The sequence below is a fragment of the Musa acuminata genome, chromosome BXJ3-3 (assembly GCF_036884655.1).
Source record: "Musa acuminata AAA Group cultivar baxijiao chromosome BXJ3-3, Cavendish_Baxijiao_AAA, whole genome shotgun sequence".
Classification (NCBI taxonomy): domain Eukaryota; kingdom Viridiplantae; phylum Streptophyta; class Magnoliopsida; order Zingiberales; family Musaceae; genus Musa; species Musa acuminata.
Window position 1 is genome coordinate 39,917,158 of NC_088351.1, and position 17,313 is coordinate 39,934,470.

Consider the following 17,313-nt stretch of genomic DNA (forward strand, 5'->3'; position numbering starts at 1 on the left):
CTCACACAATTTATTTCATTATCTGATTGATGTTATGGGGGGACTGCAACTCATTTTGTAGCAAGTATGTATGCGCTTCAACCTCAGCCTCAGCTATTAACTTGGTTCGTGAATCGGGATGTGGATACGGATCCAGGCATTAAATGCTCGATACCCACAACAGAACGATGCCTCTTCTCAATCAATTCTCTTTTTTTTTTTGTTTGGAAAAAAAAAAAAAGAGAGGAGAAACTGTACATTCTTTATTGCATCCACAACAGAAGATTCTGTACAAAAAAATATATATCATGCAGAAGGACAAAAAAAAGAAAGAAAGAAATCATAAAAGACCACCAAATCTATTAAGTAAATCGGCACCATCAATCAATCTAATAACACCACCATCGCTAAAAAGTATTTCTGACCCATCCTGGAACGTACGTACGTACGAGGGAGAGAGCTTCTTGCTTTGAAGCATCAGCATCAGCATCAGCATCAGCATCAGCATGAGCATCAGCAAAGAAGCAAACCACGAGCGACTGCCCCATCGCTAAAAGTATGGAGTCTCCCTACTACTCGCAAGAAGCATCAGATATTTGTCTATCTGTGAGGCGGCTTGCCGGCCCTCGTTGATTGCCCAAACCACGAGCGACTGCCCCCTCCTGCAGTCTCCTACAGCAAACACCCCCTCGACGCTGGTCAAGAAACGCCCATAGTCAGCCTTGAAGTTTGACCTGTTGTCTCGCTCTAGACCCAGCTGATCCGCAATTGTCTGCGAGAATGGTCGATTGCTAGCTCGAGTCAGATACCCAACGGAGACACAAGATTGACTTCCACCAGAGATTAAACTTCAAGAAAAAAGGGGCCAACCACCCAGATAGATGATAGTAAACGGCTAGAAAGATAGTAAGTACATGACGGAAAAAAGAACTCACCGATTCAGGGCCAAGGAAACCCAGAGCTAAGAGAACCAAGTCGGCCTCTATCATCTCTTCCGAACCCTTGATTTCATCAAACTGGAATTTCCCACTGCTATCCCGTTCCCAGTGTACGCGTACCGTCTCCAGGCCTTTCACAGCTCCGTTTTCATCTCCCACGAATCGCTTCGTCAGGACCTCATACCATCGTGGGTCTTTTCTGAACTTAGCTGAAGCTTCTTGGTGACCATAATCCACTCGAAAAATACGAGGCCACTGCGACAAGACAAAACAACCCCGTTACCACTATGATCTTACCATAATATATATATAATATGGAACACAACCAGAATCATCATTGGCACTGTGTGACGACCGAAATTTGGTTGAATTTTATCCAAAAAGACAATCCTAACATATGAATGAATTAGTGGTACCAAGGGATAGAGATGATGTACCTGGGGCCAAGGATTGCCCGGTGCTCTTTCCTGAGGTGGCTTAGAAAGGAGTTCTAGATTTACCATGTTGTTGCAGCCATGTCGGATGGATGTCGCTACACAATCAGTTCCTGTATCTCCTCCACCTATCACAATCACCTTCTTCCCCTTGGCAGATAAGTATTTACCGTCCCGCAGATTGCTATCGAGCAAGCTTTTGGTGTTTGCATGAAGAAACTCCATCGCAAAATGAATTCCAGAGAGCTCTCGTCCAGGAACAGGAAGATCCCTGCACAAACAAGCATTTTTAGTGCACCCGCCCATCCCATGATACACCAGGGTCAAAATGGCTTTTACATTTAAGAGGATAACCGAGCATCGACAGAAAGACATTATGGTATACATCAGTCAAGACACCACAGTAACACAACATAAAAGTGAGCATGTTATTCATTGCAAACATCATAATAATTGCAGGTTTGGCAGGAATTTGAACGATAACTAAATCCAGACTGGGGTTCATTACTCGGGAAAAGAATATTTATACATGGAGGTGAAAGTTTGTCAAGCTTTCAGGGGTTCTGAAATAGTAGGATGGGAAAATTTTCAGGAAACAAAGATGACTCAGAATCCATAAGAGAATCAACAGGATTAATTCCATGCCTAAAAGGATTCCTCATAAATGCAATGTGCAGCATTTATTTTGCTTTTGTGTTGAAAATCTAGCATGATATATAATTGAGTGCTTTAAGAAAAGATGCATGCTTAAGTCAAATAAAAGGGTTATCTAACTTTGTTATTATCTGAGTATATCCAAAGCAAGTTTTGCAGAAACTTGTATCACCTTGGTTTTGTAGCTCCACAAGCCAACACAATTGCATCATTCTCACCACGAAGACGGTTGAGGGAGTACATGGGGTCAATTCCAACATTGGCATTGACCACAAACTTAACACCTTCCGCAGTCATTAGGTCTACACGGCGCTGAACAATCCCAACCTTGTCAGCCTTCATGTTTGGAACTCCATACATCATTAGGCCACCAACGCGGTCAGCACGTTCATAAACGGTGACCAAGTGACCCATTTTATTCAACTGATCAGCAGCAGCAAGACCAGCTGGACCGCTACCAACAATGGCAACTCTCTTTCTGTATCAGTTATCCAAGATACGTCAATAAATTAACCATATAAATTACAACATTCAGAAGTAAGAAAAGCCAATACGTCAATAAATTAACCATCTAAATTACAACATTCACTAGTAAGAAAAGCCAATTCGTTCCCATCTTATGCATACAACTGTTTCACTATATACATATACATATACATATACATACACATATACATACACATATACATATACACATATACATCGTTTGAAACAAATGAAAGAGACCAATAAACTGCTTGTTAATATAAATAACTGATCAATGAAAAATTTACCACCACAAGAATGAAGCATCCAAATCAATACATATAAGGAAAAACAGGCATATAACCTAATTTATAAATGATGCACCCACAATACGACATCGATTGAAGATATCTTTCTTATATATGGTGGCAAGCAAATTCATGAGATTATATATGTTTCAGTGCATTATTACTTATCTGTCATAGAGTATCTTGCTACAGAGAACAGGTGGTTCTGCACAAGTTTAAATGACTTCAGGGATACAATTGAAACAACAAAAGGGAACTCAACCAATCTATGGAAGAAAAGGACAACTGCAACACCCTTGAAACAATTGAATGCTTCCAAGACTGGAACAATTACTCCATTCAATGAGAATGGAATAATTTTATGTAAGAAATCTTTTAAAACCCTTACCATCAGATCAGTAATGAATATTGTGTATTTCCATTGATATTGTCACAATCCAACCTGGTCAACAACTTGGATATAACAAAACTGGAACCAAGTGACCAACATGCTTGAGCACAGTTGTTAGCAGCAGAAACAGCTAGCCCTATCTCTTCACTATCATCATCCCACTTCAAAAGTTGGGGAGTTTGGGGTGTAACAATCTTCCACGTATAAAGGCATTGATTTCTCATCAAAAACCAAAATCGTTTGCTAATAGGCATCATGTAAGGCACATGGCTCATTGGTGACTCCACTATCCGATATATCCATTGTAACATCCACGAATATATGATGATTGCTTGACATAGCAAAAATAAGGAAAAATTACCCTGTTCTCTGTTGTGGAGGACGAGGTACCATCCATCCTTCTTCAAATGCCTTGTCTATGATGGCACACTCTATGCTTTTAATAGATACAGGATTCTCAATGATGCCGAGAACACATGATCCTTCACAAGGAGCAGGGCAGACTCGACCAGTAAATTCTGGGAAGTTATTTGTCTCCAAAAGCCGATCCACAGCTTCACGCCACCTATTCTGATGGACCAGTTCATTAAATTCTGGTATCTTATTCCCAAGAGGGCACCCAGAAGTCTCCTGCAAGATGAAAGTAATTAAAAAAATATTTAAGATGTAATTATATATAGCATAAATGAAGGTACTGAAACATATATGCTCAGGCATTGATCTGAACCACAGGTAGGAAGTTATGAAAGCCCCACCCAGCAACAATGAGGCATAAAGAAATTTCTGCTCTATGGCAGCGAAGGAAAGAGGAACAGAACTATTAGAAAGTCAAGCATCCAGCAAAGACTCATCAAGATCAAGATCAAGATTACCATTCCGGCTAAAGACAGTACAAAAGCCTCTTGCAAGCTTTATCTTGCTGGACCTAAAAGCATAACGATAAAAATCTACTCCAAAATACAATGTATTTTGCATAGTTTAACTAGGCCCATTTTTGCTTGCTAATTGTACGGGTAAAACTGACTGAGATGGACTTAATTACTAGTTGATGCTCTTTATGCAATTAGGTTCTTTAAGACATCATAAGCAACAATTTTATAACCAAAATAAAAATAACAGTGTTCTATATTCCTAAAAGCCGTTGTAAACTTAAAAATGGTAGTGAATGTGTGACTCAAACGTACTTATCATTTTATATTATATTACGCCATTGTAAACCTAACAATACAATAAAAAATTTCAAGCTACAATTTTGGTTGCATTTAGAAGAACAGAATTCTATGCATTAGAAAACAGATAAAAAATAATAATCTGCTTTAGGTCCACATAAACCGATCAGTTAACAAAATTTGTTAACTCTAAAATTAAATAACTCTAAAATTGTTAGATATTAAATAAAAGAATACAGATAGAATTGAGAACCTAAAAATATTTATGACCTATGATAAGTTTTAGTATTCTATTGTTTTTATGTTACTAAAATTTTTGGATAACAGCATAATCTGCAATGACTGACAGTTTTAGACTTCAACGACTTAGTGTTTTCAAGGTAATAACCAGTTATACTATAGGAATAGACCTATGTAACTCTTACCGAGATCATATCAAACTCTAATACGTAAGAGTAAAATATAAGAGACGACCAAATATTTTGGACATAGATATCAACATCGAGAAATAGGACAACAGAATAAACTACATTGAGTCGAATAACATCATCAATACAAAAGAACATCAAATGGCATCCATGATTTGGTGCAAATAATTTCATATTACCTGATGACAAAAAGGAGTTCCACAGTCCATGCAGCGAGCAGATTGGGTTTTCATTAGTGGCCCAGGCTTCGATTCCATGAAAACTTCTTTCCAATCTTTAATTCGATCATTAGGGTCCCTATATGAAATACCCTGCCGCTCATAAGCAATAAAACCTCGATGCTTGACAGCATTATCAACCAACGTTGGCCTTTTTGGTGCAGCTAATTCTTCTGCCTTCTGTAGATTCAAATACTCTATTTAGTTTTAAAGTCTATCACTCCAAAGGAAATCTAACACTGGCTTTGCAAGTCAAAATTCAACAAATTTTATACAGGAAGAAGTAAATTTTCTTGGATAAAATGGTATTTGAAAGCATGAATAATTTTGCAGAATCAATAAAAAATCCCTAAGAAAGAAAATTAGGGGAGAATTACCACCATATTAACACCAACGATGGACATGATCAAGAAAGCAGGATGAAAGATACAATTATAGAAACTATGGGTTGAGATAATATTACTGCAGAGATTTTTGACTATCTTTATAAGGAAAAATTTTGAAAACCAGAAACAATTCCTATCACTGTCATGAAGTATTTTACCTTCCCATTCAAAGACACTGTTGCCAATTTCTTGAGTTCTTCAAACGCATCCTTCTCCATCATTTCTTTTTCTTCTTGTTCCTTGGCCTCTTTGGCAGCTTGCTCTATCTTAAATTTCTGAAGAACTCTCTTGTAGTCTCTCGGAAATACTTTCACAAACTTGGGTAACAAAGCGCCAAAGTTGCAAAGGACTTCTCTTGCTAACACACTGCTCGTATGACGCTGATGTTGCTGTATCATCATTCTCAATGTTGTTATATCTTCCTCGTCCTCAACCTTTTCAAGATCGACCAATTCAAGATTACATCTTGTGTGAAACATCCCATCGACATCAGAAACATAAGCGATTCCACCGCTCATACCTGCAGCAAAGTTTCTCCCAGTTTTTCCAAGAATAACAACAATACCACCAGTCATATACTCACACCCGTGATCTCCAACGCCTTCAACAACTGTTCTAGCACCTGAGTTACGGACACAAAACCTTTCTGCTGCCATTCCACTAAAATATGCCTCCCCGCTTGTGGCTCCATATAATGCAACATTTCCTATGACAATATTTTCTTTTGGATCAAATTGGCTTTCTCTTGGAGGATATACTATGATCTTGCCACCGGATAATCCTTTCCCAACATAGTCATTGCTGTCACCTTCAAGCTCAAGGGTGATTCCAGGGCATAGAAAGGCCCCTAGGCTTTGACCAGCGCTTCCAACCAGCTTAATATGTATGGTATCTGAAGGCAACCCATTCAATTGATAATGTTTAGTGACTTCATGGCTAAGCATGGTACCAACAGCACGATTTACATTACAGATTGGTTTTTCAATATAGACAGGAAGGCCTTTTTCAAGTGCAACTTTTGATAGAGAGATAAGCTCCTGATCTATTGCCATCTCCAGTCCATGATCCTGTTTCTGAATGCAGTATTGAGCAGCTCCTGGTCGAATATCAGCTGCAGGTCTAAGCAGCAATGACAGATTGATATTTCCCAATTTTTCATTGCCCTTAATCAACTCTTTATCAATCTCAAGCATGTCAACACGACCAACCATTTCATTAATTGTTCGGAAGCCCAGCTGTGACATGATCTCACGGACTTCCTCTGCCAGCATTAAAAAGAAGTTTATGACATGCTGAGGTTCCCCAGCAAATTTTTCTCGAAGTACAGGATCTTGAGTGGCAATGCCAACTGGGCAAGTATTCTGGTGGCATTTTCGCATCATAATGCAACCAAGAGTTATCAGAGGTGCAGTGCTGAAACCAAACTCCTCTGCACCAAGTAAAGCAGCAATTGCAACATCTCTGCCTGTTTTCAACTGGCCATCAGTTTGCAGGACTGTTCGGCCACGGAGGTCATTTGCAACTAGAGTCTGATGTGTCTCTGCCAACCCCAGCTCCCAAGGAAGCCCTGCATTTTTAATTCCAGTCCAACGAGAAGCTCCGGTGCCTCCATCATGGCCAGAAATCAAAACATGGTCCGCATGCCCTTTCACAGCTCCACTAGCAATTACTCCAACGCCAGCCTCAGACACTAGTTTAACACTGATTCGAGCACCTGGATTTGAGTTCTACAAAAAGAAAAAAGAATTTAGGGATTTGATTGATATGTTACATGAATGCAAAGACTGTCATACGAGCAAACCAAAATGCAATTTGCAAAGCTCCTCATGCTGTCTTACTGGCAACAAGTTCTCATAGAAAGGAATTACAAAGACCATAAAATGTAACTGAAGCAGGAAAATTACTACATTATCAATCTTTATACAACAAAATATTTTTATTAATCACCAACATAGGAAACCAATTTAAGAGGAGTGTTAATTTATCATGATCAAATACCTTAAGGTCATGAATAAGTTGTGCAAGGTCCTCAATTGAATATATATCATGGTGAGGAGGAGGACTAATGAGGCCCACACCAGCAATGGAATTTCTCGTGACCGCAATATCGCCAATAACTTTATGACCTGGAAGTTCTCCTCCTTCACCAGGCTTGGCACCCTGCACAACAGCAGAAGTCTGTTGAACAAAAGCACATGACAAGCAGCATAAATTCCAGAAAAAAATGACCTCACCAAATTGCTAAGGTATTCATCAGTTATACAAAGACACATTAATGCTTTGTAGACTCGGCATCATCTGTCCATGAACATAGATACAAAAACAAGAGGAACTTGTGTTCCAATAGGAGGAAAGAGGAGGCGCAAAGGTAGAAGAGTCCCCATTGTTCAAATTTCATATAAAGAAGATTTATTGGACAAGGATTGTTGAGCATGTGGTAATTACCTGAGCCATCTTTATCTGGAGTTCATCAGCATTGGTTAGGTAGTAGCTTGTCACTCCAAACCTGCCACTTGCCACTTGTTTAATCGCACTCCTCTCTAGATTCATGGAACCATCTGAATAAGGCTTCATTCGAGAAGGTTGCTCACCTCCCTCCCCTTCAAAAAGAAGGGACCAGAAATAAGTTAGAATGACCAGATAAACGACAATTTCTCTCTCCCTCAGCCAAATATTGTCAAACAAAAAAACAATCAAGAGGCACCAAGTTTGCAACCTATAATCTTGCATTTTCCTTGTAAAAATTTTGATCTATTTTTTTTAATGTATAAATAAATTAAAGCATTAGACGGACTGAACATGTAGACCAATGTTCTCATTTTTTAAAACATCCTAATATAGGTATGGTATAACTGAAAGTTACTGACACACGAAAGAACAGCAAGGGGCCTTGAATTGCTTAATACTTTGAAGCAAAGTAGCAGAAATTTCTGAATTACTCGTTAAAGACACCTACAAAGCATTACTAAATATATGACTGCTTCAATAGTTGAACACTTTAGAACAGAAAACATCAGTTTATAAGTTCTGAAAGGCTACTTCCACTGAATATAAAGGATCAATGATAAATTAGCAGGAAGCACTAAACTAAGGAGCCAACCGCATATAACAAAGCAGTTCTCTTAATCAGATGAAAACAATTTATGCAGTCTTGGAACGAAAGAAGTTACAATCCTTCCAGATGGCCTAGGTGTGAACAGGTGATGCTACTAATTATGAAAAAATCAGTTTCTCAAAAGATTCTATCGCCTCTCTGAATAGAATCATACCAGTATTAGATTTTCCTCCAATCTTATTCATTGCGATAGCTAGAGTAGTGTGCGTTTCCAATGATATTGAACCATAACTCATAGCTCCAGTGCAGAATCGCTTAACAATCTCGCTAGCAGGTTCCACTTCATCCAAGGCAATCTTTGCACAAACATCTTTAAACTTAAGCATACCACGCAAATTGCACGTCTTGTTCAGCTCCTGTATACACCTAGAATATTCTTTGTATGCTGCAACACTATTAGCTCTGGCCGCCTCCTGTAACTTAGCAATTGCAAGGGGGTCATTAAGGTGCACTTCACCTCCCTTTCTCCAGTGGTAATCCCCAGGATTAGGCAATGCCAATGCTTCTGCGCTTCCCAGTGGCAAAACTCTGGTTGGAAATGCCAATTCATGAAGACGAAGGGCATCCCCAGCAAGCATTTCAAATGTTGCACCTTCAACTCTACTTGGTGTTCCTTTGAAGCATTTCTGGATCACCTCAGAAGAAAGACCTAGAGCTTCAAAAATCTGTGCTCCCTTGTAAGATGCAAGAGTGGATATTCCCATTTTGGCGAGAACTTTCATCATTCCATAGTTGCTTGCTTTGAAGTACCTCTTGACAAGATCCTCTCGGGAATGAAACTTGCCATCCGCTCTAGGAGAGATTTTTCCATCAATCTTCAATCGCCAAATTGTCTCTATGGCCAAATATGGGCAGATAGCATCTGCACCAAATCCAACAAGAGTACAAAAATGATGCACTTCACGTGGCTCTGCAGATTCCACTAACAATCCAATGCGTGTCCGCTCTAGTGTTGAGACTAGATGTTGATGAACAGCACCAACTGCCAAGAGGGAACTTACCGCAACACGGTCGGATGAAAAACCTATATCAAAGACATGGAGTGACCCTCTTTTTAACATTACAATTCATAATATGAAATATCAGAAACATCCGGCAGCATGTAATTGATACAAGGAAGAAATAAGGATCACAATATCCAATGAAAGAGTAAGGAAATCAGAGAGATAATGACAGCATGTAAACTGAAATCGATCAATAAGACAAGTGTGCAAGAACAATCTCGTTATAAAAAAGGAGAATGAAAAGAGGTGATTGCTGAAAGTAACATGACTAGAGATGAACAAAACACAAAAAAGTACAATATAGGGACATGATTGTTATCGTGCGCTTACACAGTCAAAGATGATGAATACACTAAATTTCTCAACCTCTCACCTCTGTCAGACAGTACAAGAGTTGTATAGCCCCCATGAATTGCATCACAAGCTTCCAAGCAAATCCTGTCCAGGGTTTCCTCTAAACCCTTTCGACCATGCTTTTTGGGATATGTGATGTCAAGCACCTTGCTGCGCCAACCTCTATAGTTCATCTTTTTTATAGCTTGCATTTCATCAATGGATAAAAGAGGCCCTTCCAATGAGAGGCGATGACACTGCTCTTCAGTGGTTTCAGTAAGATCGCCTTCTGGACCAATCATGCACTCCATAGATGTAACTATTTTCTCTCGAATTGGATCAATTGGAGGGTTTGTAACTTGAGCAAACATCTGCTTAAAGTACTCAAAGGAAAGCTTTTCTCTGTTCGACATCACAGCCAAGGGAGCATCATTTCCCATAGAACCTAGAGCTTCAGTGGCATCTTTTGCCATGGGCAACAACAGCATATCCAAACCTTCAGTAGTGTAGCTGCAAGTAATCAATTTCAGGACATACATCTTTATGCAAGTAGAATGAACTAAAAGGTAACTTTGCTAAGTTTTAAGTTACCCAAAGACTTTAAGTGGGGCCAAAAGACCACAAATTCCCATATTCTCCATGTTCTCATCATGATTTTGAGCCTAAGAACAATAAACAATCTCATATATGCAAACACAAACATGAAATACAATTCCTTCAAATAACAATACATAGACTTACTGGTGCAGTCCCAAATATGCTTGGAGGGATCCTATCACTTTTAGGATAGGAATTGACAATTTCTTCAAGAGAAATCTTTTGTCTCTTAAGCCATTCCCTGTATGGTCTGGCTTGTGAGTACTGCTTCTTCAATTTCTCATCATCAACAACGGTATGATTTTCAAAATCCACTAAAAGCATCATTCCAGGGTTGAGCCTTCCTTTTCTCGACACATCTGCAGGACTAATGTCTACGACACCTACTTCACTGGCCATGATAACACGTCCACTATGTGTGATGTAAAAGCGACCAGGTCTCAGACCATTACGATCCAGTGTTGCTCCAAGATAGTGACCATCCGTAACTGTAAGATAAAATCAGAACACGTCGTAAGAGTTACTATGTTAGATGGAGTTCTATTTAGTATGCACCTGTACAGAATCTCACAAGATATAAGAGCAGGTCCATCCCAGGGCTCCATGAGGGCAGAGAAATATTCATACAGAGCCTTTTTATCGGGGTCCATGTTGTTTTCATTTTGCCATGCCTCAGGTATCATCATCATAACAGCTTCGGGTAGACTTCTACCAGCACGGACCAAAAGTTCAAGAACACCATCAAATGCCCCTAATCACATGCAAATCATTTTAGATCAAGCCATCATATATATATGATATAAGCAACTGCACACTCGATACCTACATGTTCAGAAAGAAACGAAATACAACATATATTTAACAAGCAAAAGTACACTAGAAAGTAACAAAAGAAGTAACAAGCTAGATCCTACCAGAATCTGATGAGCTAGCGTCAACAATGGGTAGAAGTTTCTCCATATCATTCCTTGATAAGTCTAGTTCCCTGCACTTTAAAAGACCTTCCCGTGCCTTCATCCTGTAAAGCGAAAAAAAAAAAAACATAAGATGTCAATCTAAACATGCTTCAGTTTAGATATAAATGACATCCAACACCATAACCGACGCTGCCTTCAAAAACGTACCAATTTACATTTCCTCGCAATGTGTTGATTTCTCCATTGTGACCCAGAACACGCATCGGTTGTGCACGATCCCAACTAGGGAAGGTATTTGTGGAAAATCGTGAGTGTACCTGCATATGGACATTATTTCTCAGGGATCTAGATTGAACCTTTTAAACTTGTACTCTGGGGTCCAATCGAAATCTCATATATCTTGTATCAATGCACTTAAAGCACCATAAATTGTGTTATTTTTAACTTCCAATACAAAATAACACAGAAACCTAAGCTACTTTAGGCAAATACCATTATTTTCACCTTCAAATTGGAACTCTCCTCCCACTGACCATGGGAAGCACTGCATCATGATTCTGCAACATGGTTTACTAAGTTATCAACTATGAAATCTCACCAACCCACCCAAATTATTCAGTACTCAAATTAAAGTAGCACCGAATACAGCAGAGTATGAGATAATATAAATTTTAATGCCTCATAACTGCATTTAACCTTAAGAGTCCCACTACCAGAGTCTCCTTGAGGGCTTCATTGATCAGTGTTTGCACATAAAGAAGAAGGTCAGATAGGATTATATTTACCAGGGCCATGTAACTTGTAAACCTTTCATCTCCAAGATCTGCATAATAGTAGTCCTTCAATTGAACAGGTTTCAGTTGACCTTTATAAACAACAGTCCTGCCAAAGTCAGATAAGTCAGTGATGCTGATTTCAGAAGATCCAGAAATCTATCTACCAAAGGTAAAAAGGAAAACAATTAACGTCGAACGTAAAGCTCTTTTTTTTAATTTCTTAGTTGGCTATAACTTCCAACAATAATATCCCATCATTTGGAAAAGCAATCCAATGCTTTCACTCAAGAAAATAGATGACAAGAAATACAAAAACTAACCTGGAAGAGAGTGAACATATATAGAAGTCCTTAGCTCCACCATACTGCAGATTCAGAGCATCTCGAATGGCTACCATTGAAACCCGCCGCAATATGTACATCTAGATACATTCAGAAACAAGAGTTAAATCAAATGATAAAATAAGTTATGAAAATCAGTCATTATCTTACAAGCCTGCACTAGAAAAGACATAATCATGACGAGTTACTGAACCTGTTGCTCAAAATCAGCACTCGACCGTGAACTTGGAGCAAGGAAAACTTGTTCGATGATAGGCTCTGTCTGTAGTGCAGACACACCCAGATCTCTATTATCTGTCGGTACACTGCGCCAGCCAAGAACCACATGTCCCAAAGATTCTGCTACCTGCATGCCCACTCAATTATCAATCTGACTGTTTTTAGGCCATATATTTTAGGTGACACAGACTAAAGAAAAATTCATTCAGAAATAATAAAAAGGTAAAAAATGAAACCTATAAGTGAATACCTGGCACGACATCCAAAGACAAAGCAAACTAAGGTCAGCATCCAAGGAAAGCTTTTACCACTACTAATTTTATGGTGTGAAAACAAATTTTTCATTGTTAAAAATAATAAAGCATAGCTTCTTCAAGAGAAGAAAAACTAAGGTAGGTTTCAGAAATGAGAAAAAACCTGACAGATAAGCATCGTAAGCTTTGATTTCTCCAAGCAAATAGGAAATGTGTCACAGCTTATTGGCCAATCCCACAATAGCACATATATGTTTGCTTTTATATTTATTTGAATCACCTAAAATAATGCTGTTATATAATAAGAAGGGCCTGCACTCAAATATCACAGGAGGCTGTAGCTGACTCTTTTTATATATATTGAAAAAAAGAATTTTCTTAAAATTGACTTTCTACTCTTTTTTGTCTCAATCATAACACATGTAAATGTTGATTTACCATGGATTTGCTTCATGGATTTAGAAGTTCTAATCAACGACCATGGATTCTAACCTTGATGGCCATTGATTCAGCAAAAGAAAAAAGATGATTTATTTTTCCTTTATCAGTTTAAATCTGACACAACCTATAAGATCCGATATTGGTGACTACCATATTTTGATTGTCCAAACAAGCCATAAGAAGGAACTTAAGGTTTATTCCCTTATCTGCAACAGTACCTCTCACTTACATCATGCAAGGGTAATCTCATCACTCCACTTTTCTTTAAGGTATCTCCCTATCTCAATTTTGCTCTCTAAAATCATCCCATTTGAGTAAGGCAACTAAACTAGAGATATACAACAATTTACACAAAGAGGGAAAAATGGCAGAAGAAACATAGAATGTTAGCAGAAGCAGGGCTAACAAGATAAAGAAGTAGCATGCCTTTTAGTGGTTTGAGGAACAGACAGAAGCAAGAAATAATTGGACAGGAGAAGTGACAAGTAATACAGTGTGATATTTAGTATGTGTAGGCAATAGTGATAGATGATTGCTCTTTAACTTGGTTATAATTAGAGTGATTGATAATTCACACTACCAAAAAAGTCATACTTCTCAGGACAGCCTGGCACAGCCAGTCAAAAACAGAATAGGATTTAGACATGCAGTTGTATTTCTTTAGTCAACCAAACCTGATAGTTATGGCACAAGAATTTTAAATTCTCAAATTTCCCTAATAATGCAATAAAACAGATTATCTAAGAAGATCTTAGAAAGGAAAAAAACGCAAATAAACAACAGAATCATGGAGTTTGAAGAAGAATTATAAATAAAATCTTACATCGATCCTTATTATGTCACTGTTATGGGACACAATTAACTTCCAGAATACAAAGTCAGGAATATATAAGAATATCAATAATAGTTAGACAAAGAACTAGTTAAATTATGAAGGAACATAAAAAGTAGCTGAAGCTTGCAGTTGAATAGTACAAAGAAATGCCAAGGAAAAAAAGAGCATCATGAATAATCAACCACAATAGCAACCTAGACCCTCCAGAATGAAGTCATGAGCTCACTAATACCTCTAACACCAACACCAACCTTAGCAATACACCAGCACATTTTTGCCAAAAATTAAAGGAGCCAAAAAGCTTAAAATAAAATCATTCTTTTTCAGAGAAAGCAGAACAGGATCACCGCATAGGTGGTGCCAGTTCTTTAAGGTTAATCATCATTAGCATCTACCTTAGCAAAAACAACTTTGCTTTCCTTCCTGCGACCGTCATCTGTTGGCAAGAAAAACATGCCAACTGCATATTGACCGGGTGGTGGCAGTTGAATCCCCACATCCTTGGTCACCTAAAACACAGAACAAAAAATAAACAAAAGCATCATGATGAATAAGGATTATATCCAGCAATAAGAAGAATTGGACACTTGCCAGATGCTCAAAATTTTCATTGACCGATCTACAGGGCATACAAAAAAAAAATTAAAGAAACAAACAAAAATGTATACAAACACACATTTAAGTTCAAACATGACATCTTTGACATGGAATAAAGAGCCTGGAAAAGACAAGGTACGTGCCTCCTTGAAGAACTCATGAGGGAGCGCTACAAGAATGCCAGCTCCATCACCTGTGTTAGTCTCACAGCCACATGCCCCGCGATGGCTCATTCTTAGCAGCATCTCCAAAGCATCAGCGACCTGCGGATTTGCCAACCATGACAGGCTATAAACCAACTCTGATGATCAAGAATACAGTCGACAGATGTGAACAGAGACGTACAGTTTTCCGGCTATAGTCGCCGGAGAGCTCGGCAATAAAACCAACACCACAAGAATCTTTATCGAAGGATGGATCATAGAGACCGAGGGGCTTCTCCGGCACCCTAGACAGGGACATTGATGGAGAGACGACCCTCAGCTTCGGAGAACGTCCGGGGCCATCCGTCCGCCACAGCTGAACACGTTCACATGCTCGAAGCTTCGCCCCGAGAAAATGGCTCTCCAAATGCATCGTCTGAGCTCGTCCGAAGGCAGAGCATCGCACAGCTCTACCGCCGCGGCAGACACTAGGCTTATGGTTGACGACGGAAGGGAGAGACACCGGTAGGCTTCGTAGGTTAAAGGCGGACCCCGGGACTGCCGCCATAGATGAGGAGCTTTGGCTTGCAAAGAAATCGACGGGAAAAATGCGATTTCTTTCTCGAGGTTTAAAGGCTGAGTCTTTGAGAGGTCTCAGAAAGCTTCAACCGAATCGGGCCAAAAGGATGACGGATTTATACTAGATCGAGTTATGATAGAAGAAAGAGACGCCGAAGGGATCGTTCGAGAGCACTGTTCCGGGAGCGGATTTCTCCTGCAAAACATGAGGAAACCCAAGAATGAAGCTCGATGATACCAAAAAAAGAATCACCAGATGGATCTAGAAGCAGGAATACAAGAACAGAATCTACAAAAGGAATAATAATAAAAAAAAACAAGAGAACTTCCGAGGAATCTTTGGATTCAGCACATAGACAAAACCCAAAAACAACAAAAGCCAAAAAATAGTTTCGAGGTCGGTCGACATCGCATGCATCTCTAGAACGAACCCTAAGGATCCTTGACATTTCTTTCTTTTACTCGACCTCGATACGGTAGTCGGCCGATCTCCTTCCACCAACACACCTCAGAACGACTCCTCCTCTCCCGGCATTCACGAGCGAATAAAGATGGCTGCATTCACAAGCACCTCCCCTCCCCGTGTATGGATCTACCGAAAGATGGGTGAATGAGCGAATAACGGAAACAGAGAGAAGGGACGAGGCTCCGCCTCCCAAACGATCTCGATCTCGATCTCGATCTCGTTCTCTATTGCTTCCTCGCACTCTCCGCGTGGGCTGCCCGCTGGCTTTGCGGAGGGCAGGAGAGGCTTTATTTATAGGCACGCGAGGGTTCGATGTTCACGAGGGCCCCACCCCCAATCTACCCGCCGAGTTTGTAGCTCCTTTCTTATCTCGTATCATTTCTTGTTGTTTCTGAGAGTCCTGCGTGTGTCAAAAGTGTGGGGTCCGGCGTCACAGCGTGGACGCCTTTTATCGCGACGCGTCATCGCAGTTGCGTCTATGTGGCACGCGACAGCCGCTCGGGATGAGGGGCCCACCCGAACGACGAGAACCCACTCTGGATCGGGCTTTTCGGTCAACAGATATACCGTTACGGGATTGCGGTTGCCGTCATCGCTAACCTCAGCGACGGTTACGGTTTTTGTTTTGTTTTCCATATATAGGATAATTAAATAATCCACGGCGGATATTATGTTTAATAATTTCAGTAATTATCACCATCGAAACAATTTTTGTTTTAAAAAATAATTTATACTACGATACTAAAAAAAAAATCTATTTTTTTTCAATTTTCAATCTAAAAAATAATCTAATTTTTGTTAAAAAAAATAACTTATACTAGGATACTAAAAAAAAATCCGACAATGATAGAATCAAAATGACATAAAGCTTTTCGACTGACATTTAAGTATAATTTTTAAGGTCATCCAAATGAACGAAGAAGAGAGAAAATATTCTTTTATTTATAATAATATGGGCCATCCTAGTTTTTTTTATGATTTAAGAAAATATTCTTTGAATTTCAAAAATATTTTCTATGTGCTTTGCTTTTGACATCGGTCACTACAAATACCTACCTCTGAAGCATATCGATTGTTGAAAGATTTTTTTTATCGATGAAGAAACTAAGTATGACACTTTAGATAGAGAATTGTATCAAGCACTCAAAAGATAATCTATATTGGATAGGGACAAATATTTAAGGAGGTCACATCGACCACTATAGATGCCTTTGTTAATTAGAAATAAATATATAGAATATTAAAAGATGCTTTGGTCGAGGAGGTTGTATAGGGTTCTATCGAGCACAAAACAAAAAAAACCTATGAGATGATAAATGATTTTAT

General features: G+C 39.1%; 1 protein-coding gene across 3 annotated transcripts; it reads right to left on the bottom strand.

Annotated features, from left to right (window-relative positions):
* Positions 1-222: 222 nt before the first annotated feature.
* Positions 223-16,237, bottom strand: LOC135633690 (glutamate synthase [NADH], amyloplastic-like). Of its 3 annotated transcripts, XM_065143476.1 has the most exons (23): positions 15,989-16,237; positions 15,145-15,717; positions 14,943-15,062; positions 14,598-14,711; positions 12,647-12,799; positions 12,433-12,533; positions 12,122-12,218; positions 11,544-11,653; positions 11,334-11,437; positions 10,991-11,170; positions 10,564-10,907; positions 10,414-10,484; positions 9,863-10,332; positions 8,640-9,509; positions 7,816-7,970; positions 7,369-7,530; positions 5,529-7,097; positions 4,946-5,164; positions 3,531-3,799; positions 2,178-2,483; positions 1,355-1,622; positions 915-1,172; positions 223-751 (listed from the first exon to the last, which is right to left on the bottom strand). In XM_065143476.1, exons 2-23 carry the CDS (start codon positions 15,508-15,510, stop codon positions 530-532), a joined length of 6,528 nt encoding a protein of 2,175 aa, XP_064999548.1. In that variant the 5' UTR covers positions 15,511-15,717; positions 15,989-16,237; the 3' UTR covers positions 223-529. The 3 variants fall into 3 exon arrangements, with proteins under 3 accessions (XP_064999548.1, XP_064999550.1, XP_064999549.1); XM_065143478.1 differs by lacking the exons at positions 12,433-12,533; positions 12,647-12,799; positions 14,598-14,711; ... (1 more) ...; positions 15,145-15,717; positions 15,989-16,237 and adding an exon at positions 11,841-11,893 and having other exon boundaries at positions 12,122-12,206; XM_065143477.1 differs by lacking the exons at positions 12,122-12,218; positions 12,433-12,533; positions 12,647-12,799; ... (2 more) ...; positions 15,145-15,717; positions 15,989-16,237 and adding an exon at positions 11,829-11,844.
* Positions 16,238-17,313: the final 1,076 nt, after the last annotated feature.

Excerpts from the sequence above, each read along its gene's own strand:
- LOC135633690 (XM_065143476.1), bottom strand. The coding sequence starts at position 15,510 with ATGGCGGCAGTCCCGGGGTCCGCCTTTAACCTACGAAGCCTACCGGTG. Across the intron at positions 11,654-12,121 it reads TTACAAGTTACATGGCCCTG|GTACACTCACGATTTTCCAC; the intron begins GTAAATATAATC and ends GTCCATATGCAG. Across the intron at positions 3,800-4,945 it reads GAACTCCTTTTTGTCATCAG|GAGACTTCTGGGTGCCCTCT; the intron begins GTAATATGAAAT and ends TTCATCTTGCAG.